Source organism: Ursus americanus, chromosome 2 (genome assembly GCF_024610735.1).
Source record: "Ursus americanus isolate L20-20 chromosome 2, mUrsAme1.1.p, whole genome shotgun sequence".
NCBI classification, from domain to species: Eukaryota; Metazoa; Chordata; class Mammalia; order Carnivora; family Ursidae; genus Ursus; species Ursus americanus.
The window spans coordinates 64,476,880-64,504,529 of NC_142128.1; the positions used below are offsets into that span (position 1 = coordinate 64,476,880).

The 27,650-nt window shown below is 35.7% G+C and overlaps 1 protein-coding gene across 1 annotated transcript in view; it reads right to left on the reverse strand.

The window, feature by feature from the left end:
* KCNT2 (potassium sodium-activated channel subfamily T member 2) overlaps positions 1–27,650 on the reverse strand; it is a 349,439-nt gene extending 321,789 nt beyond the window's left edge. The window contains exon 1 of the mRNA XM_045812805.2: positions 27,010–27,650. Coding sequence (XP_045668761.1) covers positions 27,010–27,104 — 95 coding nt within the window. The 5' untranslated portion in view covers positions 27,105–27,650. The remainder of the gene's footprint in view (positions 1–27,009) is intronic.

Sequence of the window (27,650 nt, forward strand, 5' to 3'; positions counted from 1 at the left end):
AGAAGGCTGGGGGTGCACAGGGGAGAGTATTACTGAAGAAGAGGTTAGCTTTCATGCATTTACAACAATTTTCTGACAGAGAGAGTCCTAGTCAAATACAACTTATCTTCAACTAATCTAAAAAGTATTTGCTAAAAGTAGTGTCTTATAAAAACACCCAATTTATCTTTCCTCCATTATATCTTATTATATTTAGAAAAAAATTCTTCCATTTTGTTGGTCTTAAATTATACTAAATGTGTACGTGAACAGATATAAGAGTTGAATTATGGGCATTACAAATGTCTAAATTTTCACACTTTAGAAAAATTGAAACGCTCTCATAAGAAGACTCTGTGGGAGAACCACTACTGCCAGTCCTTCAGGAAAGCTTCCCTTAAAAAGATGTATTATAGGGACACCTGGGTGGCTCAGTCAGCTAGGTGTCTGACTTCGGCTCAGGTCGTGGTCTCGGGATCCTGGGATCAAGCCCCACATCAGGCTCTGCACTCAGCCGGGAGTCTTCTATTCCCTTACCCTCTCACTCTGCCCCTCCCCCTACTCATGCTCACTTGCTCTCTCTCTCTAATAAATAAATAAAATCTCTTTTAAAAAAGATTTATTATATATTTCTAAATCAACATGTATTTATTTAACATCTATTATCTATTTAACAACACTAGATTTTAGAAAAATAAACCAAAGGCAGTCCCCCTATTCCCATCTTCCCTTCCTAATCTTCCTAACTTCTTCCAGCACAACCTAATGGTCAAGAAGAATAAGGTTTGAGTTCCTGGCTCTGCCGTTTTCTAGTTTTATAACTATCACTCAGTCGCTTAATCTCTCTATGACTAAGTTTCTTCATCTATAAAATGGAGATAATATTATACTTCCTCACAGGGCATGTAAAGCACTTAGAGAAGAATGCCTGGTAAAGAGTAATGTTGTATAATGGTGTATTAAGGAGCTAAAGTCCGTGAATAGATTCCAATCCATATTACTTAGAGCAGGAGGAAGTACCCCAGAAGTAGCTGTACAGATCTAAAAACATCCAGCTTCCTTGATTCTAGGCTCTGCATCCTTTTATCTATTTATTACCTTAAATTTCTATGTTATCTTAAACTTAAAAAAAAAGTAGGGGGAAGAAAATCTGGTGGGGAAAAAAACAAAGGAAAGGCACATCACTTTATTTGACATGTTGTGTTCTCTGTTTAGATTCTGTATGGTAAGAAATAAATTGTAACCTCTGGTAGTATATAAGTAAAGACATGGGTCAAAAATGCAATGTCTAATGTGGGGACCTTTGGTATTCAACAAAGAGTTATCTTCTTTCTTATGCAAACAAGTAAAATGAATTTGCTAAGTGGAGCTAAGGTTTGGTGAGGTTTAGGGGTTAGGCAGGATGATGGAGGGCAAGTTATGCAAGCTGCCTTACCAAGGAAGGTCAAGTTGCCATTTCTTCAGTCCTGGCCACTATACCTTAGTGCCTCCAGCAAACACTTAAGATAGGACGGCTTGGACTGGGCTTGGTTCAAAGGCTCAGCACCTTGAATTGTTTTCTCACCACCACACCATTTACACAGCAATGATGCATCAGGCCAGGGTACAGATGAACCATGTCAGCTGCTTCAGCTTATCCAAACTAGATAAAGTAGAATAAACAAAGTATGATGGTTTGGAAAGAGTAAAATATAGAAGAGAGAATAGAGACCTACAGAAAAAAAAAAAGTCTTCCTAAAAATGCTGAGATAAAGATAAGTGATAGCTGGTCAAAAATATGGGTGGCTATGTAGTGGCAGAATTGGGGTGAAGTGGGATGTCTCCAAAAGTGGTTACTCTTTCAAACGAAGGAATTCTCAGGCAGGAGCCTGAGATGGAAAACCTGAGGCAGAAAAATTAAGACACTTCTCAATAATCCAGATGAGAATAACAACTACATCAATTATAAGAGTAAGAACTAAAATATAAACATAAAGACATTTATAGGAGCCATCTATGAGTTGAATCAATGAAACTTGTAGTAAACTAAGCTTTAGGTAGAATTTAATTCTACCTTCGTTCGGGTGGCTGGTTGTGTGTTGCTACCACTCCCCAAAAGAGAAAATACAAGAGAAAAGGTAGTTTTAAGATGATAAAATAGATGGGGCACCTCGGTGTCTCAGCAGGTTAAGCATCTGCCTTCACCTCAGGTCCTGATCCCAGGGTGCTGGGATCGAGCCCCATATTGGAGTCCCTGCTCAGTGGGGAGTCTGCTTCTGCCACTCTCTTTCTCTTTCTTTCTCTCTCTCTCTCTCTCTTTCTCTCTCAAATAATTTTTTAAAAAGACGATAAAATTGATTTTGGACATTCCGGATTAAGGAGTCTGTTGGACAATTGTGCAAAGACATTCAGTGGAAAAGAGTGTGTATAATTAGAGCTATGAATAGAGGAGTAAGACAAATATAAAGATCTGGAAATCATCAATATATTGTTAAAGTTACTGAAATTTAAATGAAGCAAACTAGAAAGAGATAAGAAGTGAAAAGAACAAAACACCAAGGGATAATTCTTGGTAAAACCCAACCTTAAAAGTAGGTAGAAGAAGGGACACCTATAAAGGAAAACTAAGAAAGAATAGGCAGGACGTAAACTAAAGGAGAGTGACATACAAATTAAGATAAGGAAATTTCGAGAAAGAACAAGAGGAGAATCAGAGAAAACTGTTCGTTGGATTTGGCATCAGGAACTTCAAGAAGAGTGTCAGTGGAGCAGTAAGACAAAAGAAAGTGTGAAAGATAGAAGAGTAAATAAGAGGCAGAAAAGAAAAACAGATGCTACAAAGGAATGGAAGAGAAGTATGGAAGCAGAAAGGACTGAAGATCTTCATGATATGTAAGATTGAATCAGGTTAATGTTCATAAGGAAGCGTATGGGCCAGAAGTACAATCAGTGAGACAGCGGGATGTTACAGTGTAAGTTACCAGAAGTAAAGTAATTATGTTATGCTAGGGTCCAGCCTGACAAGAGAATACTGAAGAAAACTAGACATGAAAGTCGTCGAGCTAAAAAAACTATTAAGACAGGGTCCTGAACTGGTTGTTCACTAAGGTAAAGAACATAACAATATAGCAGAATCTATAGCAGAATCTGGGAGAATCTGAGAGAAGTAGTAATAGTAGAATCTGGGAGAAACAGAGAAGTAATGGCAGAATCTGGGAGAAGAAGAAAGAATGGAAGTCTGCCCCCATACCCCCCAGGAGTACAGAGTAATCACCAAAAGGTTGACAGAACACAGTAACGAGGAGAAAACAAAGGTCGTAATATAAATGCATACATCTCAAAGATAAGGAGATGCAACGGTCTATAATGTGTGAGAACAGAAACTCAGTTCCAGACACGGGGGAACAGAAGGAAAAGATTCTAATGTTACAGTTTAGTTCCTATTAAAATAAGCAAATGGAGTGAACTCTCTTTGAAAAATACTTAGAGTGTAGAGAAATTTATTTATGATTGTGTGGGAATTCCAGAAGGCTCAAAAGAAAAAAGCATTAGCTAAGGACAGTACCTGGACAGTTAACTCAGCAGAGTATGAGGATGAGACAGAGTACAGATGAATGAACATATTCTCAGAAAATTAGATAGCGAAACATTTTAGTGATAGAGATACTGTCCAAAAAAATCCTCTCAATTTTTTCTAATCAAATTTTATTTTAATAATAAATTGATAGGCTTTGCTAGACCAGGAACCTTGGGACTGAGAGTAAAATTAATTGGCTTCAAGATTCCAGATGGAACTCTGGGTATGTTTTACCCTAGTATAAGTAAAGTGTGTGATTTATCACCCAATCGAGTATTCAGGAGACTTTGCTTAGGGGGCAAACAAAACAAACACTGTTTTTTGAGGGGGGAGGGGAGAAGGGTATTTTGCAAAAATGAATTCTGGGTAAAGAAGATGCTTCCATTAGACCTGGCCCCATGGAGAAGGCTCACCATACCTGTGTTCTGTTCAGTCTAAAGATCATTCCCAGGTAGAAGAGACTGACCTCTCAGTATTTGTTGACTTTGTTATTTCCAAGTATGAGTAGAGTAAGATGTAAAAGGAACTTGGGGTCAACTGGAGGGAATAGGGAGATATATAAAAAATGACAACTCAAGGGAGTCAATGTAAAAAATGAAGTATATCCAAAGAAAGGAAGAAGAGGAATAAAGTTCAAAGGGAATAGGAAAAATCAGAAAGGTAAGAGAATTAACAGCTCTGTGTCAAATACTTTACACAAATTATTTCTTCCAGGAATACATGGGACTAGCACACCAAGTAACAGGTAGTGAGTAAATAAATTGTGAAGGGAGCACAAGAAACATAAAGGTCTTTACAGATTTCCTATACATGATGTGATCTATATTCTGATTATTCAGACTAGGCACATTTACTTGAACAATGAATACCAATGAATTCCCTTTGTCATTCTGCCTACCCCAATAAGCAAATTGTCCAAACGAATGGAATTGATTGGCCAATTTAGTGGAAATGACTGAACTATTTATTATGGCCAAGAGAAAGCTAACTAATTCAAAGTAATGCTCATTATAAAGATCACAAATGAATTTGTAACTTATGAACAACAGAGCAACAAAGGAAATGAAATTATTTTAGAAAAATTTTCTTTTTTAATGAAAAAAAATCTTTCATTCATCCATCTATTAGATTTATCAATTCAACTCCTTGAACATAGTCTTAGGAATTCATACAATGGGAATGGAGTAGCTCATCTAAAGGTCCAAGACTTAAAACTTTAGATACACTTCATACTTGCAACTACTTTACTGTGTATATCCCATGAACAATATTTTTATAAAAATAATAAACATTGATGATGCTCAATTTTTTTTAGTTCTAGGTAATGGAACATTTTTTGCAGTATTTTAAATACATACATGCATTTTCACATCTTTAGTATATTCAGAATAACATCATCTTTTGGAAAATATTTAAATGCTTATAAATCCAAAGATAAACACTTATTTTAAATGCACATAAATCTCAACTCTATTAAGTTCTTAATAATATAATGAGTGCACTAATCAATCTCTTCACTTCTCTTCTTGCTACTAAACTTCCCATTTTGTAGGCTTGTTTAAAAACTTACAGGATTTTGGGGCACCTGGGTGGCTCAGTCAGTTAAGCATCTGTCTTTGGCTCAGGTCATGATCTCAGGATTCTGGGACTGAGCCCCATGTCAGGCTCCCTGCTCAGCGTGGAGCCTGCTTCTCCCTCTCCCTCCGCTGCTCCCCCTGCTTGTGCTCTCTCTCTCTCTCTGTGTGTGTCAAATAAATAAATAAATAAATAAATAAATAAATAAATAAATAAAATCTTTTTTAAAAAAACCTTATGGGATTTTTAGACTGTTGATTTAAAGTTTTAAAACTATTAGTGATATTAAGAATTTGATCATTTGGGGGCTTAAATTACTTTGATAATAGTTGATTGACTTCTTTCGTTGCCAGAAGAATAACATTTGTTTTACACATTAGTATTCTTTTCTATTACCATTAAGGACAGTAACCGATTTGATACTGAGTCATCTTCTTATCCTATTAGTAGAACCAATAGCCAGTCACCTTTTCTCTTGTGAAACATGAGTTTTCAGGAAGACAAGAGAAATATATAGCCAGGGAGAAATAGCTTAGACAGCTACTAAAATTAAAATTGAGAAAACATTTTTAAAACCGTAAATGGTACAATTCACAATTTCTTCCACTATATCCTATTATTACAAACTATTTTTCATGGGCTCTCTGCCTGATCTTTTAAGTGTATTTAATAAGTGCTCATATGAGAACAAAACTCTTGTTGTCTATAAGTAATGAAAGAATTCTTTATCTTGGAGCTTGACTCCCCAAAGCACAATTACCATAATAATTGTTAAAACACACTCAGAGCTTATGAAACATGAAATAGCAATTAACTTTTGCTATCAAGAATCAATATTTCACTTTTCTGACAGCTATGTAATGAAATGTAAGATATATTCTATATGTAGAAAAGTGCAAATAACAGAACCACTTCATATATTTAAAATGCTTTTTTCACAAATCAGTGTTTTCAAAAATAATTTTTCTAAATCATAACAAAAAATCAATAACATATTGATGACTTCGAAAGCCTGACTAGATATCCTAAAAATTCTAACATACTGCTAATAAATTAACAAAAAACAACAACATTTATTTAACAGTAATTATTACCTGTAGTGAGCTAAGGACTTTTCCTGGATTATCTCACCTCCCAAAGACAATAAGATTATAATCCTCATCTTGTAGATGAAGACACTGATAACTACAAAGATTAACTAATTGCCCAAAGTTACACAGTCACTAAATGCTAGAGGACAGACGCAAGCCCAGCAGTAAGAGCTGTTTAAGAGATTATGCTCTCAACAGCTATACTACAGTGACATTAAAAGTACATGACCTTTCCCTTTTAATTAAGTTGCATACCATAATACCACAATTCATGAAGTATTATCATTTATTAACATTCTCTATCATTATTCACATTGCTAAGTATCATGTTTTCATTCCAGAGTCCTAATTTAGGTGGATGCTTATAACATTCATCTCCTCAGGCTTTAATTATAATAATTTATAGACACATGTTTATATAAGTATTCAATACAGAAAAATTATTTATTTTAACTTTTCATTTAAATTCTAACTACTATTTTAATGAAAAGAAGTGCCACAAATAACCCATAGCACATGTAATACCAACTCTTTGATACTTGCTTTAAGAATTAAATGGTCTATCCAGTGGTCTAGGTAAGTGTAACATGATAAAAAATAAAATAAAATAAAGGTCCACTACAAAGCTAAGACAGCTTAAATTACCCTGTTTTGACATACTGACATGTTCCACTGCTCCTATTTAATTCATTCCAGAGAAAAATGAATTCATCTTTTCAAAAGCAGTAGAGCTCTCTGGCCCAATGTCTGGCTGACTCTTGCCTTGATAAGATAGTGCGGAAAAATTACTATCATCATAATCAATACTTGAAACAACTTTTCCTGTGAGCTGAGTCAGGGTGGGGGCAAATTCTCTTATTATTAAACTAAACTGCCATTTCAAGCGAGAGTAGCTTTGAATATCAACTTTTGCAGCTCAAATTCTGCAGGGATAGTATTTGAACATGGGTTAAAGAGGTAGGAAAAAAACCCAGAAAACAAATAAAACATTTAAAGTAAAAGCTATTGCCCTATTGTCTCAGGTACAGTATGCCACAAATGTGATGATTTACTTGAAATAATAAAACCTGAATATTATTTATGTATATCATCAGCTTTTCCTACAGGGTAAGGTCTAAGTGTGATTTGTTCATCTTTTTCCTTTTTTTTCTTATCAGCACACAGCAAAAATAGAGATTTTTTTAGCAAACAAAAACATTGTAAGTACTTTTGAGACTTTTAAAAAGCAGTAACTTTTATTGCTGTTCCTAATGCATGCACTGATATGTCAATTTCCTTGTTTTTATTTTATTTTTTTTTCATTTGGCCAATGATACAAATATAAAATAAAACAAGGAAAATACACAAAGAAAGTAAATATATAATGAGACAAGGATGATTCACAAGGAAAGGAAAAAGGACTAATATAGAGCTCGCTAGTCAACCATGTTGCAATGATCTAGAATCTGTATAGTTATGGGCACCATTAATTTTTATCAAATAATAATACATGAAATAATTATTAGACATAGAAACTGAAATATATTTCTGTAGTGCAATATAGATATATTCACTAAAAGCCATATAAAATGTTTCTATTCGTTGACAGGGTAATCTCACACCTAAAAATTAATTTTAAGAAAATCATCAGTAGGTCCTTAGAGATGCCTATAAGCACTTAAAGGAAAAACTATAGCAGCATGAAAGCAACCTAAATGCCTAACAACAATAACACCTAATTAAATAAATATAATACATTCATATTATGGTATACTATACAATCATAAGTAATCTTGTTTCAGAATCTAAAGATACATTTCACTTAACAGATTTAAGTAGATGTACTTAACAATATGTTCAGTGAAAGCAGTTAATAAAACTGTATCTTCTCTAGTATAATTCTATTCATGTAAACATAACCCTTAAGGTCAATTTATACAAAATAAATATGTATATACATATTTATATGAGTTAACAGTCAAAGATTTTATGTGTTCCTTAAAATGTCCCAACTGTATTAAAAAGTGTTCTCAAAGTAACTATTTAGCATAGTACTTGTACTCCACAATTAGTAAAGGTCCAAACTTGATTTTTAAAATAAAAGAATAAAATTATTTCAAAAATTTATTAGCAACTGAATTTTCAAATAAGTTTAAACATAACATGTTGCCTTATTTTTCTGTTATAAAACTAATACTTGCTATCTTCGAGGTGTCTACCCAACCGAGCACCAACCCTTCTGAGACCACCCCATCATCCTCAATCTTAGAAGTTGCCCCTTCCCCATAAAAGTATGCGCTATGAATATAGGTGTTTGTGACATTTATTATATTCATTAATACTTATTATATTTGACTACTCATGCATATCTTTTATATTCTTGGATCTCTAGAGGTGTTTTGAATAGATCTAACGGTCCCTTTCATTCACTGTATTGGTCATTGAACTTATAATCTACCATACTCATCCCATTTCATCAAAAGAGCTCTTTACTACAATTATCATATGATTTCTCTCATCTATGGAACATAAGAACTAGGAAGATCGGTAGGGGAAGAAAGAGATAAAGAAAGGGGGGTAATCAGAAGGGGGAATGAAGCATGAGAGACTATGGACTCTGAGAAGCAAACTGAGGGCTTCAGAGGGGAGGGGGGTGGGGGAATGGGATAGGCTGGTGATGGGTAGTAAGGAGGGCACGTATTGCATGGTGCATTGGGTGTTATACGCAACTAATGAATCATCGAACTTTACATCAGAAACCAGGGATGTACTGTATGGTGACTAACATAATAAAAAAACATTAAAATTAAAAAAAAAAAGACAGATAGGTGGTTGGTAGATGATAAATTGTTCCTTAAATAATTGATGCTGGATGATTAATTATATATAATTTCTGTACATAGAAAAGCCATGCTTTCTGATCTTCCACATGTTAGCAGTAAACATTTGGTTGGGGAAAAATGACCATAATAATAAATTTTCATTGAAAAATAAAAGAGCTCTTTACTTTAGGCATTTAAATACTTAAATCAGTTTTTACTAAGCATCACCAGGATGTGCTCCTATAAACCTTCTAAAAGCTATTTTTTTAATAAAATAACTCTGACTTTCCTTCTGCTTTCTTCATTTCAATCCCAAAGAACACAGTTTTAGAGCTATTGTTGTTTTAAAAACAGTATGGCCCTCTAGACTTAGGGAAATCACCAAAATGTTGAAATAGAAATTAAAAGGAATAAAGCTAAGTATATGTTACTTGTCCAGCTTTACCTCTCCCCACACTTGATTAGTTATAGCCTTTCACATAATCAATTTTAAATATGCCAAATCAGCAAAAATATAAAAGGACAGCAGGGAGAGGGGAGGAGGGGAGATTATATAAAAATCCTACAGTCTGCCATAAGTGATCAACAAATGCCTGCTACTGCCAGATAATATATTTATTAATGAGCAGGACAAATTAGAATTGTCAGATGATTGATTACAAGAAAGAGATATAGTGCCATAGTCACTGAGATGCAGGCTAGGTTTTAGAAGATGGCCCCGAGCCCACCCTCTACCCCCTCTTCTAGAACCTGGCCCTCCTGCTATCCCCTGAAACTGGGAGGACCATCAGTATCTACTTGCATGGTCTTCTGATAATGTGGGATATGCTCTTCCAGGTGAAGAATGACTTTTCAGTTAGGGGGCTGGTGTGGGCAAGTGTTCCATTACTCATAACCCTGATGGTTGGTCTACTTGAAAATTTTAGGCAAAACAAAGTTGCTGCTTCTAAATTAGTATTTTAAGGTTACTTGCCAGTAAGGAAGATTTCACCTCAGCTACAGCTTATATATATATTCCCTTCCTATCATCTACTACCCAGCACTGAAAATACCAAAACTTCCTCAATACATATATAAACTCTGATTTTGTTAAAAGATTTGCATTCACAAGGCTCATTAATCAACATGCCACAGGGGCAATTTAGAGTGACATACAATTTTCCAAAGGACCCAGTGACAAGCTCATGTAGTGTTTATTAACATTATGATTTCCATAAGGGAATTTGAGAACACTCACATGTTGAGCCATTCTGCTTATCAAGAGACTTAGAATACCTACCGAAATTATAATTTCCTCTGAGAGCTGCTCAGAAGTGAAGGAAAACAATCAAATGGTTTAAAAAGTATACTTTAAGTTGAAATTATACTTGGAACTGGAACTGAATTCCCTACCTCATGATAGCCACCATCTTTTGCCCAATCTGCATCCCTCCTCACTTACACACACACACACACACACACACACACACAGAGAGAGAGAGAGAGAGAGAGAGAGAGAGAGAGAGAGAGACTTCTTCCAAAAACAAATCTGATTTTGTTCATATATCTCAAAGTGGCAAAGTTATTTCAAGGAGGCTGGGTTCATCTTCAGTCCCAGAGGCTGAATGGAACTATTGTAAGGTATTCACCGTGGTCTTGTTACCCTTACCACAGTTTCATTTGGGCATGGCACAAAACCAATTCTATTCAATAGCACATGAGAGTAAATCTGTTGGGATGCCTCTGGCAAGAATTTTTTCACTTTAAATAAGGGCATAAGACAAGGACAGGTCAATGCTTTTCTCCACCTCTGGACTTTGTCATTGTATGCCAAACCTGGAACTGGAACAGCCATTCAGGAACCAAGGGGGACCAGTGTCATAGATAGACAAATAATACCTGTCAAGAGATGCCAAGGGAAAAATGGAAATATCCTGGGCTCTAAAGTCAACCCTGAAACTACTCTGGTTCCAGAATTCTTGTTTTGTTGAATGTATTAATTATTGAGGTTATCTTAGAGTGCTTTTTATAATTTGCAGCTAAAAGAATCAATAGAGAATTTCTGCTATTTGTGTCAGGCATTAAAGTTCTTTTTAGTTGAGTTTCTACCTATAAAGTGCTCATGGGATTGCTTTACCTTTCCACTCATGTTATGAAGAATACAAAAACAATAAATTTTAAAATGTCAAATTACAATTTAGTAGTTTTTGTGTGTACATATTATTTGTACACAATATCATCACATAATTGTTTTTCCTCTGTGGTAGTTTCTTAGTTTATACTTATATTATTTTTCTATAGTATGCTATATAAAAATTACTTGTTTATTTGACCTTCTTCCCTTTCTGAGATAAGTGAAAGGCTGGGAATATCTGATTCGTTGTTTTCAGAGATATGAGCACATAACACAATTCATGGTCAGGCCTTAACTATTGTTTGTTGGACCGAATTACATTTGATCAATGAAAGTGAGCATACAAAATCTCACCTTTCCTGGACATTATGCAAGGCATAATTAGATACTACATATTGGAAATGTTGCCTCCTAGAATTTATAATCCAAGTAAAGAATATCAAGCTGCATTGAACAAACATGGCAAATACTTTTTTCATATTTCCTCTCATTTCAAAACACGGATATCCTTCACCCTAATCCATTCTCAAATTTGTTGATGACACTTCCAAAGTTTTCTAATGTATTTTTTTTTTTGCCATCTTCATTCTCCCTGCTCTACCTTTTTAGCCTATTAAAGTAGCTCAATCTTCCCACTTTTCTTTTCTCCAAACCCTTCCACATAGTTCCAAAAGAATAATTCCACTGGAGCTACAACCTTGACCATGCCACTTCCTTATTCAATACCTTTCAACAATTCCCCTGTCTACAAAAACAAAAACAAAAACAAAAACAAAAACAAAAATTGAACTCTTTCACTTGCCAATAAAAGTCTCCTACAGTTTTCCCCCAAAACTATTAATACCTGTTATTTATCCTCATGTGTCCTATATTGTTTCCAATTTAGTCTGCTAATTGACTGTTTTCCTACATATGTCCTGCGGAAGATCCACTGTATTTTTGTGTTAGACACTACTACTTTATTTCTAATGAATGAATTCTAATATATAAAATTAACTTTCTCCCTAGAACTCTCCAAGAAGCTTTTTTTTTTAATTTTGTTTATTTATTTGAGAGAGAGAGAGAAAGAGAGAGAGAACAAGCAAGAGCAGGGGGGAGGGGCAGAGGGAGAGGGAGAAGCATGCTTCCTCCTGAGCAAGGAGTCCAATGCGGGGCTCAATCCCAGGACCCGTGGATCACGACCCAAGCTGAAGGCAGACACTTAACCGACTGAGCCAACCAGGTGCCCCTCCAAGAAGCTTTTCCAATACTCCCATAGTACTGTCCCTTGTACCATGTTCTAATTTATATAGTAGTTATCTCGTATGTCTTATCTTTCCAAGACAACACAAGCTCAAGGATTGTGTGAGTGTGGGATCACATCTTTCAAGTACTTTTCATACATCATCACACCTCTATTGGAACACAATTTGGGATGCACAGAGGAGCCTCCCCTTACTTCATTATGTGAGTTTACTAAAAGGAAACATTACTTGCAACATGTTGCAGGGGGAATAGAATCAGCAAGTCAGAACAATTTTATAATGAACATCTTAATTAGTCTTTTTTTAAGCAAACATTTAATTATATAATTCCATAAGTGATTAGAATTTCTCTCTCCTACTTTCCATGTGGTAATAAAGCTACAAGTATAAAGAGATATAGACAAGCCTCTTTCTAGTACTGAAAAGGAATGAAGTTAAATCAAAAGTGGTCATACCACCATTATAAGTAGGTAATGATCTGATTTAGGAAACAGAATAATAATAGGAATATACATGTTTTAGAATAATGTGCCTTCTATTCAAAGACTCAGAACATGTTTAGATAACTATCACCGATACATTTCACATAGGTTTTTTAATTCCTCAAGAAAATCATTCTATTCATATTAACATGGCAAAATTAAACACACTGTAAACTATTGTCAACACCGTTCTTCAATAAGAAAAAAATATTTTACAAGATTTAAGACAAAAAAACAACCCTCCTTCTGTTCATTCCAATTATGTAAGTATTGCTACCACTACCTTACTGAGCATGAGATGAAGTTGATCTTTCACACCTCCACAAGCCCCTTGGACGATGGCACCACTGGCTGTCAAACAGATTGATGGCTTTCACTGAGCTGCTCCCGATGCAAATTTCAGAATTCACTTTAACAGTCATTTGAACTGTCATCTTATGAATTATGGACTGAAGCACATTCAGCTTCGCCATTTCCAAAGGAAAGCTCCTTGTGAATATCAAACTAGATGTGGGAAAGGCATTTCAAGTCAAATGATTTAAACTACCATACCTGGTTTTAGAATGAGCTTTTAAAAAAGCTCATGTTTCCATGAGGAAATGTAATCTCAAATTTAAATGACCTCCATTTTTACTATAATAATGTATATATGTATATAAGCAACACACATATATATTCACAGCTTTAACTTTTTTGTTCCTTTTAAAAGTGCCTTCCTTATATTACAGAACTGAAATTCTAGAAGTCTTTGTGTAAACTGCTTCGTTTAATAAATAAGAGGATCCAAAATGAACTGAAGACATGGCTTTTCTCCAAAAGGTTACATGTTGTACATAAAATAACATGAGAGTAATTGCAAAACAACATTAAAATAAGTAAACTATATTAAATAGCCTGATTTGGAAAATGTCTTTAGTAACTCTGGCTCTGTGTCCACCTAGAGGTCCACTCATGAAAAAGGGGATGACATGGACAGGAAGAGATGCAAGACAGCCTAAATTCATGGGATGATACAAGCAAAGAGCAGCAGGTATCAGCATGTGAGGTGAGGGGTGATTTCGGTGAATAACTGCAGTGATTAAATTTGAAAAAACAGTTTAGGAAGAATTAATCAAGTAATCAATTAATGAAAATCTTGAATATTGAACTCAGTGGCTTAAATTTCATATAATAAGCATTAGCTTTAAAACATGAATACATGTTAAAATCACATTTAAGAAGATTATGGTGAAGTTGCAAGAATTAAATGAGGATTGAGCTGGCGATGGGAGATTAGAGGTGGGATGCATAGAACAGACTTGGAACCATGAAGCATGCTGACAAGTGTTCTATTCATTTCAATAAAAGAGAGTGAAAGCCTATCAAAAAAGAATACATGGAGATCAAGAACGTAGGAAAGCAAGCAAAAAAACAGCACAAAACCACTGCAAACTTTTGAAATGGAGAATTCAGAAAGACTACAGTGAAATTGGTGGTGAGAGGTAAGTTGAAAAAATATTGTAGTTTGGGGTTACTTTTTTTTTTTTTTGGACAGAGATAGAGAGAGCCAGCGAGAGAGGGAACACAAGCAGGGGGAGTGGGAGAGGAAGAAGCAGGCTCATAGCGGAGGAGCCTGATGTGGCTCGATCCCATAACGCCAGGATCACGCCCTGAGCCGAAGGCAGACGCTTAACCGCTGTGCCACCCAGGCGCCCCTAGTTTGGGGTTACTTTTATCAATTACTTACCAACCAGAAGTCTGCTATATAATTATGTCCTTAACATATATCTCTATGTATGTATATGTAAATATATAAAGCTACATAAATAAATACTTACAAAGTCTTAGTGGAACGTTAAATTCAATGATATTTACTTTAGGCATTTGTTTGAAAAGAAAATAAATGAATTAATCCAATGTGAGGAGGTGAGAATGACCACAATTCGGTCTTGTTTTTTGGTTAGAATCTTTGTACACTCTCCATAAAGCAATGCCCATTCCAGCCTCTATGACAATCTTTACACCTCAGGTGTGCAATGAAGAATATAATTCTTTGCTTTTCTTAATTATTAATCAAATCCATTTATATTTTTTAAGTTTTGGGGGGGTATTTTTAGTTTAACTAAATTTAGTTTTGTGAATGCATTCATGTTTTTAAAACTATCATGAAATAGGCCACGTTTGGTTTTGATGCTCTCCCCATTTCCTTTATGTGAATCTTTTAATTGAAATTTAGTTGATGTACAATGTCATACTAGTTTCAGGTGTACAACATAGTGATTCATCAATTTTATATGTTATGCAACGCTCATCATGATAAGTGTAGTTACCATCTTACCATACAACATTATTACAGTATTAGTGACTATATCCCGTATGCTGTACTTTTCTTCCCTGTGATTTAATTTTATAACTGGAAGTTTGTACCTCTTAACCCTCTTCACCTATTTCACCTGCTTTCCCAAACGCCTGCAGCAAAAGCCAGGTTGCCCTCTGTATTGATGAGTCTGTTTCTGTTTTTGTTTGTTCATTCATTTAGTTTTTTTAGATGCCACATATAAGTGAAATCATATGGTATTTGTCTTTCTCTGTCTGATTTTTTTCACTTAGCATAATACCCTCTAGGTCCATTCATGTTGTCACTAATGGCAAGATTTCATTCTCTTTTATGGCTAAGTAATGTTACAGTGTGTGAGTGTGTGTGTGTGTGTGTGTGTGTGTGTGTGTGTGTGTGTGTGTGTGGTGTGTGTGTGTAAATTTTTATCCATTTATCTACTGATGGACACTTAGGTTGCTTCTATATCTTGGCTATTGTAAATGATGCTGCAATAAACACAGGGGAGCACATATCTTTTCTAATTAGTGTTTTGTTTTCTTTGGGCAAATACCCAGTAGTGGAATTACTGGATTAAAGGCATTTCTAATTATTTGAGGAAGCTCCGTTTTCCACAGTGGCTACACCAATTTACATTCCCACCAACAGTGCACGAGTGTTCCCCTTTTTCCGCATCCTGGCCAACATTTGTCATTTCTTGTCATTTTGATACTATTCATTCTGACTGATGTGAGGTGATATCTCATTTTGGTTTTGATTTGCATTTCCCCAATGATGAGTGATGTTGAGCATCTTGTCATGTGTCTGTTGGTCACCTGCATGTTTTCTGTGGCAAAAAGTCTATTCAGGCCCCCTGTTCATTTTTATTTGGATTATCTTGGTTTCTTTGGTATTTGACTTGTATGAGTTGTTTATATATTTTGGATATCAACCCCTTATTGGATATACCATTTGCAAATATCTTCTCTCATTCAGTAGGCTGCCTTTTCATCTTCTTGATGGTTTCCTTCACTGCGCAAAAGCTTTTCAGTTTGATGTAGTCTATTTTTGCTTTTTTTTCCCTTGTCTTAGGAGACATATTCAGAAAAATGTTGCTAAGGTCAATGTCTAAGTGATTACTGCCTATTTTTTTTAGGGGTTTTATGGTTTCAGGTCTTACATTTAGGTCTTCCATCCATTTCCAGTTAATTATTGTATATAGTGTAAGAGAGTGGCCCGGTTTCATTCTTTTGCATGTAGCTGTCCAGTCTTCCCAACATTTATTGAAGAGACTGTCTTTTTCCTGTTTCACATCTTTGCCTCCTCTGTAGTAGATGAACTGATCGCATACATGCGGGTTTATTTCTGGGCCTTCTATCCTGTTCCATTGATCTATGTGTCTATTTTTGTGACAGTATCATACTGTTTTGACTACTATGGCTTTGTAGTATGTCTTGAAATCTGGAATTGTGATACCTCCAGCTTTGGTTATGCAAGGTCTTTTGTGGTTTCATTTAAATTTTAGGATTATTGGTTCTAGTTCTGTGAAAAACACTATTGGTATATTGACAGGGAGTGCACTGAATCTATAGATTGCCTTGAGTAGTATAGACCAATAAAAAAGGTTTTAACAAAGATACATGAAAGGCTCATAATCCATCAGTAATCTCAAGTGTTTTCCGTTTTTGTCCTACAAGATATAACTGAAATACATTTATAAGTGTCCTGAAAAATCTACTTCAAGTGAGTAGTTCTTTCTAGTTATATCAGTACCTGTCAATGAGGATGTTACAAAAGCCTTATGAAACTTGCTATTCTTTTATGATAGGAGAGTGCATGAGGATACCATACAGTAACGGAAGATCCATGGGAGCAATGTCCTTTCAATCTGAACACCAAGGAAAGCTGTATTTCTCTTGAATTACTAGTATATTTCTCATCTTATGCAACTGATCATGTCTTCTTTGCTCTGGCTAATTTTGTGGCCCATTTCCAGGAATGATATAGGAACTCACAGAATTCACATTGTGCACCAACTCTACACCTGATTTGGATTTTTCCCCTTATTATCTTATCTCTCTGCTGTATTTTCTATTTATTTTAAGCTATTACATGTATTTATAGGAACCATTGCAAATTTTCTTTGGAATAGATGAAACTCATAGGTAGGGCTAAGTGTTAAGCTCACAGTCAATAACTTCACATTACCCCATTTAAACCTCATAGCATCTCCGCAAGAGAGTTTTCATTATCACCAGTAGAGTGGTTGAGAAAATTAATTTCACCCAGGTACAAATACCTTACAGAGTAGAAGTATAAGTAGGAAACTCAAAAGTTCTACCAAAGAACATCAAAAAACAAACAAACAAAACACCATATCTAAAGAAAGTAATTATAGATTAAAGTAGCAATGACTCTGGGAAATGGATGACCTTAGCCAAAGCTTCCTAAGTGAATGCTTTAAGAGTATTGGTAAGTTAATTATATGATCTCATATGATGCCTTTCTGATTCATCCACATTCTGGTTTTGTTTAAACAAACAAATAAAATCTGTTTTAGTTGTTTTACTAATTTCCTATTTTAATCTACTCTCTCCAGACTGTCAAAAGAACAATCCTTTATATTTAAAGAAAAATTTTCTCCCAGAAAATATTACCATCTTTGAAAATTCCCTAGTTTTTCTTTTGAATTAATTATTGCAATATGGGACCAGAGCAATATAGATGCTATATGATTTTTTTCTACATTTAAAAGCCTTTACATTTGTTTACATTTTGTCCTGTTAATTAGTAACATTAAATCACATCTGTTTACATTATAAACATAGTTGATGGGCATAATAATCAGATTCGGGTTCTACCTCTTGTGATTATGTAACTTGGAACAAGCTATGTATTTCTGTACCTCAGATAATTCATTATAAAAAGGGGAAAACAACAGAATTCCTCAGAGCTGGTGTGAAGATTAAATAAAATAACACATGTAACACATTTAGAACAATACGTGGCATGCATTCAGCTCTTGATAAATGTTCCCTGCCTTTATAAGTACTAATGCAGTATCATCCATTTTCACTTGATCTTCTGTATTTTCAGCAAAAATTGGTTAAATGCACATGAACCCTTGTGGAGAGATAGGCAAGAAAAAGAAACAAAATACTGAAAGCTTCCATTTATAATTTGCCAAAATAATCACCACATGTTATGGCAGTGACTAAAGTCATTGCCATCACTCCTAACTGGTACTTGTGCAGCTTACCAATCACCCTATCTGATTCCTAGGGGATCGAGTGGTATTTCAGTTTTTTGACAGGCCTGAGACAGCAGGCTGTCCATTATTAAACCACACATCTGGTCCTTGTTGTTAATAACTGGTTGTTTGCAATATGTGGACAATCTACAAGTTTTCCCACAGGGAGTCAAATGAGGTTGAAATGCGTTAATCCTCTTTTATCCTTGTTCACATACTGATTTAAAAGATGGGCTAAGTGTGCCCCTGTATTAACAATTCATCTTTATGATTTGATGCAAAGTCCAGTGCAAGAAAGCCAAGAACAAGCAGTCTTTTATTTCTTAGATTCACTGTTTTTTGGCTTTGTATGCAAAATCCATTTCTTATACATATTTACATACTGTGAAAATTGGAAGTAATACAGCTCTGAGTTCAAGGAATTCATACACAGAGGGCATGATGTTCACTCTTTAAAGCCATGCCATAATTGCAGGAGTGCAGAGTACTAAAGCACAGCTCCAAAGAGAAGCCCAGTGAAAACTCGAAACAGGAAAGGGTCAAAGAGTGAAGGACTTGCTGCCAGCCACAGTCCCCTGCAGACCAGCCAAGCCTGACAGCCAGGGTTTCTGTTTCTGTTTACCTTTACTACTTCTATTTGTCAGAAAAAGATAAAGATAAATATGATTGATCCAAGAGAAAATTGTGGAAAGAAATCTCACTGTCCTCAGTCCCCCTCTTTTCCCCCATACCCAGGAGCATTTCCTCCCTTTCCTTTCAGGCAACTAGGGCTTTTACAGCCTCTGATTCACTCCCCAGCTCCAAACCCATCTCTACTTCCCAGGCAAAGGAGACAAATAAATCTAATACCACTGGTGCACTGAATTAGTTTACATAAATGATTTATTTTTTCTCTTGAAATTATACTACATCTTAGATTCTCTTTAAGAGTCTGCTTGTTATAGTTATATCTAGTTACTGAGGAATCAAGTTCAGATATTTCTAATCCACTCTTATGCTTCCAAATGATCAGATGCAAAGAACCCAATGCCAATTTCACAGCGCTTTCTTTGCCTTCACAGAGCTGGGGTTTTTTATTTATCTGCCCCAAGCAAGCACATGGTCACTCTGCTATGAGATATATGCCAATCAGACATTTCTGGCCCTGCTGACCCGTATCTACTCTACCCCTCCAGGACATCACTTACATCTCACTTTCTACAACTCCACACAGCCACTTCTGAATTTGTACTGAGGATGAGATGTTATCAGTGCCTTGTCTTCTCACTCTGTGCTCCAAATGACTTTCTCTCACATTGCAACTTTATTGCTATCTGATGATTAAGATCCTTTGTGAAAGGAATTGGTTTTTTCATAATCTATTAAAAAAATAAAAATAGGGGCACCTGGGTGGCTCAGTCAGTTAAGCATCTACCTTCCGCTCAGGCCATGATCCTTGGGATCGAGCCCACATCAGGCTCCCTGCTCAGCGGGGAGCCTGGTTCTCCCTCTCACTCTGCCTGCTGCTTCCCCTGTTTGTGCATGCTCTCTCTCTCTCAAAATAAAATCTTTTAAAAAAATACAAATAAATACCCATATTGAGTCAAGGACTGTCAAAAAGTAGAAGTAATGGTCTTTCTGGATCATTATCTACTACTTTAATTTTAATTAGCAATTTAATTCTCATCAACGCATTAGCTCAAAAACATCTTGATCTAATGTATTAAATATTGCTCACATGGGGTGCCTGACTGGCTCAGGGGGAAAAGCATGCAACCCTTGATCTGGGGGTCATGAGTGTGAGCCCCATGCTGGGTGTAGAGATTACTTAAATAAATAAATAAACAAGCAAACAAACAAACTTCAAAAAAAATAAATAAATATTGCTCAAGAGGTCAAACTAACTTAATTTCAAACTATAAATATATAAAGCCACTGGTTAGATTTCACTGAAAAAGTATTTCTTTTTGCTCCATTTTCTAAAGATAACTTAGATAAGGATGGTGTAAAAGTAAGACAACATTGGCAATACATAAATATGCTGATAAAAACAGATGAACGACCAAGGACAAAGCGATTTATGAACATGTAACACATTTTAATAAACAAGAACATGATTTGGAAAAGCCAATAAAAATACCACATCCACTATTAACAATAAGAAAATAAAAGCATGGCCTAAGCTACAGATACACATTATGACTAAATATACCGTTAGTTTAATTTTTATTTTGTACTAATAATGAAGAGGAAAGCTCTAAGTGTTTAGCCTTCATTTGTATTATTTCCTATACTACCTTTCAAATACATTTTTGCAGAAGTTGAGTTATGTTACTAACAGAGAAGGGCAAAAGTGTGTTAATAATTTTGGAAAAACAAGTTAGCTGAAATCATTTTCTTCATCATCCAAAAAGAAGTATGTTTTGCACCCATCCTCAAGACGAACTTGAAGCTGCCATTGAGAAACTATTTAGTAGAAAGTTTAATCTCCTTGGGGCACCTGGGTGGCTCAGTCAGTTAAGCATCTGACTCTTGATTTCGGCTTAGGTCATGATCTCAGGGTCATAAGATCGAGCCCCACATCAGGGTCCATGCCAAGCATGGAGACTGCTTAAGATTCTCTCTCTCCCTTTCCCTCTGCCCCAGTACCCCTCCCTCTCTAAAAAAAAAAAAGAAAAAGAAAGAAGAAAGAAAGAAAGAAAGAAAGAAAGAAAGAAAGAGAAAGAAAGAGAAAGAAAGAGAAAGAAAGAAAGAAAGAAAGAAAGGGAAAGAAAGAAAAAGAAAGAAAGAAAGAAAGAAAGAAAGAAAGAAAGAAAGAAAGAAAGAAAGAAAGAAAAGTTTAATCTCCTTAAAATGTCACATAACTTATACAGAAAATGAAATTTCTACATTCTAAACTTCCTTATTCAAGACTTCTTATATGTAAAAGTACTCTGAAAAGTTACAAGTGTAATACTCACTGAAGAGGTATTACTAACACATAAGCATATATAGAAAGTGGAGATATATATATATGAGAGTGGGTAAATGGTGCCAACTTTAAAAATAAATTCCATGTAAGTAAGTAAGTAAATAAAAAAAGTCTATGTAATCTGAAAAGCCACATTTCAATTATAAGATCAGGTCAAAAGAAAGAAGTCAAACACATTTTTACATAAAATATTAATGTCTGGGGACACCTGGGTGGCTCAGTCGTTAAGCGTCTGCCTTCGGCTCAGGGCGTGATCCCAGAGTCCTGGGATCGAGCCCCACATCAGGCTCCTCTGCTGGGAGCCTGCTTCTTCCTTTCCCACTCCCCCAGCCTGTGTTCCCTCTCTTGCTGGCTGTCTCTCTCTCTGTCAAATAAATAAATAAAATGTTTAAAAAAAAAATATTAATGTCTGAATTCTTATAACTACTGATAAACGAAAATTATTAAAAATGTATATTTCTCTTCATTTTACGTATTACACTATATATATATCTAAAGTCATTTTTTGCACCATTACCTAATTCAGCAGTAGGTAACTTTTTTTTTAATTTCCTTATTCATGGAGCTTTCCCTTAATATAATAGACAGGGTTAAGAAATACAGCATTATCTAGATTCTCTGAACAGTAAATGCTTAAACCATTTTTATAGATATTGCATGTGCAAAGTTGATTCCACTATGTATTTAAACAGTAAAAATAATATTTGATTCGTTTTACTAACACAAAATACTTTAAAAGTGTATTTAAACCCGAACTTACAAGTTTAGAATAAGTACTTTACATCAAATGGCAACTTTTCAAAATAATATATACTTTTATTAAGGGAGATAAAATCGGTAGGTTATGTAAATGTGCCATTCCCAACCCATTCTTCCAATTTAACTTTATTATGTAAATTAATATATTTGCATTGTATGATATCTAAAATTACACATACTCCAAAAGCTACCCAAACATTTTCGCCATTTTATAAATACCTCTTAAACTATTAATTCATTGAATTGCACTCTTTGTTCAAATCCTTTTATGTTTTCAATTACTACTGCATTAGGTGACTTGCTTACATTACTTTTAAATGCCACCTATAAAATATGAAAGATAACGCTTAAAATTACTGGAGTTGAAACAACTGCCTGGATATTTGAAAACTGAATGATGTTAATTAAATAAAAGCCCTACTCCTGTATGACTGCAACTAAGAATTATCCACTAACAGTAATTTATCAACAGTCATGACAATTTATCCACATCAAGTGCATTGTGTTCCAAATTTTAAAATTACTAAGTCATGATGAAGATGAGAAGGGCTTGTTCTAACTGTCTTAAGGCATTTAAAATTTGAAATTTACCAACACTTAACTGCAAGAGAACATTCTAAATCTCTATTGTTTTATGAATCATTGAAATATTAAAACAGAAAATAGATATGAACACTGGAACAATTCTACATATTACAGAATGGCTTCCATATAAACTAGTTAAATTCAGTGTCTAGTCATATTACTTTTAACCATAAAGTAACTCTAAAGATACTAAGTATCCTAAACATTAGATTCAAAATATATAGAATATTTTGAGCCATCCCTAATACAGTGACTTCAGCTACTTTATTTTCAAGCAACACTGACTATCCTACAAAGGGTGTGTGATCTTCTTGACGGTCTCAAAATTGAAATTCTGCAAAAACATTATCATAGCATAAACAATACCGTCAATATTCAGGAGGGGAGCTTATCTCTAAACATATCTGTGAACACCTCCTGACCAAGCACTGCTTCACATTCTTGCTTACATTCGTCTTAAAACCTAACTTAATAAGGCCCTGAGATGCAGCATGTAGTCAAATATTAGCTGAATGGATAAATGACCATTAAGAAATATTTCATGAGCCACTTGAATTAGATTTTTGTGTTTTACTCAGGATGCCAAAGAAATAAATGTGAGTCATATGTGCAGCAGACATCTCTAGGAATTAGCAGTGTTCTCATTTAGCAACTCTCAAAGTTATTTCATGGCCTTAAAGAACTAATGTTATTCATGTGCTAAATGTGCAGTTCTCTGCAATGCTATGTCTAACTCTGTTCCTTTATGTCCTACTCAGAAAAGGTTATCAGAATGCAAATCAGGGAGAGGGAATTATGTAAAGATGACATTGATACATACGCACACACACGAAGTGTATACATATATGTGTCACATGTACATTACAAATGCACTTAAGCATGTGTTTCCCTACTGAAAGGTGATAAATTTAAGTGCACTATCCAAGGTTAGTTCACAGAAAATCTATGGTATAGAGACCACCAAAATTCTCTCTTTCACCACACTCCTTCACATCTATCATATGCTTTACTCATTTTCACATGACAGTCAATCATGCTCTATTAAGATTTAAAATTTTTTTTACTTTATTTTTTTAAAGATTTTATTTATTTATTTATTTATTTATTTATTTGTCAGAGAGAGAGAGAGCACAAGTGGGGTGAGGGGCAGAGGAAGAAGCAGGCTCTCCGCTGAGCAAAGAGCTCGATGTGGGACTTGATTCCAGGACCTTGGGGTCATGATCTGAGCCGAAGGCAGATGCTTACCAACTAAGCCACCCAGGTGTCCCTTAACTTAAAATTCTTAACATGAAGAGCAAGGTAAAAGTGTCTACTTTCCCATCAGCTGATTCCTCCATCATTTCTAGGATGTGACTCTAGATGGAGAAGATACCCAATCCTGGTTCAGATTCCCCCAGAAGCATACCTTGAGATAAGGATTGGAGCATAAGTAGTTTATTTGGGAACTGATCCCAGAAAATACCAGTAGGGGAAGGAGGGAAGAAAGCCAATAAAGCTTGTAATATCAAACCAATTACAGGCAACTGGAGCTAGTCCCATTGGACACAGTGTAGAACATGTTTCAGAATTATCCCAACCAAGGAGTTAGAAAGCTAACGCATCTATCTAACAATTCCTTATTTACATTTACTCTGTGGCTCTTTGAGCTTGTTCTCCAAGACCTGGGGAGCCCCTGAGACTGGGCCGGGGGGGGGGGGGGGTACAAAACAAAAAATAAAAACTTCAGGCAGAGAATATTCATAGAAAATGCCTAGAGAATATGGACAAAGCTCTAAATGCATCTGTTGGTATAAACCATCCACCTATTCTTCTATGAAAGAATGTTTTCTCTTCAGCTCCAAGGAACTGAGTCCATGATAACTGAGTCGAATAAGAAGGCTACTCAGACTCAGTTGCAAAGAGGAACAATAAAGACAAAAGAGATGACTTTACTTACTGCAGATTAATTTAGAATTCTGAAGAAAAATAAGGAAAAGAATTGAAAACTGCTAATTAGAAGTGAAGAAGGGAACTAACATTTAATGAGCACCTAAACTGTGCTAGATGCTGCAAAATTATTCTTACAAATTCAAACAAATTAATTGGAAAGAATTTAGGAGCTTCTTAAGGAATCTGAGTCACAAAGAACAAAACTGAAGTGTCATATTTGCACTTATAAGATATATTACCAGGATAAGCATTTAATTTCCCAGAAACTTAGTTACTGGTTCCTAAAATACACACATACACACATAAACCCTTACAGACACACACACACAGACACACACACACACATACATACATACACACACACCATTAGCATAATTAACATATTAGACTAGCCAGTGCTTAGTGCCAACTAAGCGTTAATTTTCTACTTTACAGAAATAAGATTATTGAATTTCACTGTGGTCGAATGACTTGCCCAAGGAGACTCAAATAATGAGAAAATAAGCAAAGGATCGAAGGCTGAGTCACCATTAACCCAAGGATCTTGTCGTCAAAGAAGGACAACAAATGGAACCAAAACTAAATATTGAGATTTCATGAAGCCACAAAATCAGTCAATTGGATGAACAATTTTTTTAATGTCTAATACCTCATTTTAATAGTAAAGATGGCCCAGATTTTAAGTTAAACTTAGGCTAGCATAAACTTCTATTATAATAGATATTTTAACTAAATGTATAAAACTTCTTTTAATATAGCAGTGACTTACTTGAGTAGTACTCAACTAACCAAGATTCCTAATTACTGAATATATCTTCAGCACCCTTAGAAAAATGAAGGGAACCTCATGAACAATTAACATCTTGGATACAATATTAAAAAACAAACAATATTATCACTACCAAGTCCAAAATATATCCTCTGTGAATTCGGTCCATCTCACACTTTCTAAAGTGAGGATTTCTATTCTACATAATGATCCTAAGGTCCTGAAGTAATAAATATAGATGTCATCCCTATAATCATGATGGTGCATTTGATAAGCCATTTAACCAGGCTAATACAGTTTATCTAAATGTCAACTAGCTTTGTGATTTGTTTAAATATTCATTTCCTTATCTTCAGTCACCCAGAACACCTTACTTTCCAAGCACACTGGTAAACCGGCATTTGTTCTTTTAATTCTGAGTCATGTGTTTTGTCTTAAAAAAAGAGGTCGCATTGAAATATTATCCTCTGAGAAACATCCATATCCCTTTAAATTACTAATATGAGACCAAAGAAGTGCAAAATTGATGCCCAAGATAAAAGCCTCTGTATGCAGAGACAGCAGTTGGTACTGGGAGTTGAAATGGTGAGGAAGAGAAGGAGAGTATTTGCCCAGTGCTGAATGGGGATGAGATTTTTGAATAGGACTAATAACGGATCTTCTATGTAATTAAAATAGAACATTAATACCAAACTGAACTTCAAGGATATATTTCAATTGAGTTAAGAGCCTAGTTAGTATGCATAGATCATTTAAAAACAAAAATATATGGCATGTGATACATGAAATTATTATTCCAGAAAATACTAAATTCAATGAAACATGAAACGTGCCTTTTAAATAATGAATCAGATAGCCAGAGGAATTTCAGAAGTTCGACTAGGCAAAGCAGTGATGCTATAGATAAAACACATGAGCAATATTTTGCTAGTAATAAACATTCTAGTTTTGGAAACTTAGTTTTAATCTTGTAACATACATACTAGTTTGGTTAAAAATATATTAACTACAAAAAGGTTGGCTCATGCTATACAAACACCATTACTAATCACAGTCACAGTTACCTGTTCAACGTGAGCATTTTCAATTGACAACGTCATTTTCCCTAACTACCTGTTACATATTGAAACCAATTGCCTATCTATAACTCCAAATGTTTAAAGAGCATAAAATTCCCAGTAGCAGGTGAACACCTTAACAAGACAACACTGACAAGGAATAAGTAAATAGGTGCAAGAGATTTTAAGTTTCTTATGTGCTTTTCAATCAACTTGGATACATTTTCAAATTTAAGGGAAAAAATAAAAATTATGAGGCACTGACACTGCGTGCCATTTGGATGTATTGTACCTCTCCTAGCAGCCTTATACACACCCTAGGAAAGCGCAGATAGACAAAAGAGTAAGCACCCAATAAATGCAATAAATGCCTTGCAAGAATAAGAAAGTGAAAAGGAAGAGCTCCTTATCTATGGCAACTGATCTATACAGTCAAAATGGAGAGACAAATCAGAGTCCCTCTCACTCCCTCCCCCAGTCTCCCTTTTCCTTCTCCCCTTTCCCCCCTTCAGCCTCCCCACCTCTGTCTCCTTTTCAGCCATACAGCCAGAGCAAGACTGCACCGCACCACTCACCTGTCGTCGTTTTGCCATCCTTGGTCCCCTAGCAGCAAATCCCGAAACCTGTACCTGGGAGGCAAAGGGGGCACTTCGCTCTCCAAATCAACCATCCTTCCTCAAAGAGTGGGAAACATAAAACAACGAATGGAGGAGAGGAGGGAGAGAGAAAGAAAATTCTGCGGAGTGGAGGGAGAAGACTAACAAGATCCGGGGGGCCACAGAGGGACAGGGAAGGGGAAGGGGCCTGGGAGGGGGAGGGGTCGGCTCCGTGCCGGAAGCTGAGGCTGAAAGGGGGCTGGCTCCTCTCTCCGGAGGGTGTGATGGGGATGATGCAAACCGAGCCCAGGAGCAAAAGTCTGGCTCTGACAAGAATCTACGCTGCCAAGGAACCGCCCCCAGGCTCGGCACCGCCTCTGGTCCCCAGGACTCGGGGGAGGCGGGAATGCAAAAGTTACTTCGCGGAAAAAAAAAAAAAAGCCGAACAAGCGCGGTGCCTAGAAAGAGGGGAGGGGGCGTGCGCGCCGCGCGCTGGGAAGCACTTTCCTAAAAGGCAGGTCGAGGAGCCTCCTCCTTAGGGCAATCCCGGCAGCGGGTCCCCGCGCGGGCATGCACGCGGCACAGCCCCGAGCGGGCGCGAGGGGGACCGTGGGTTTGGT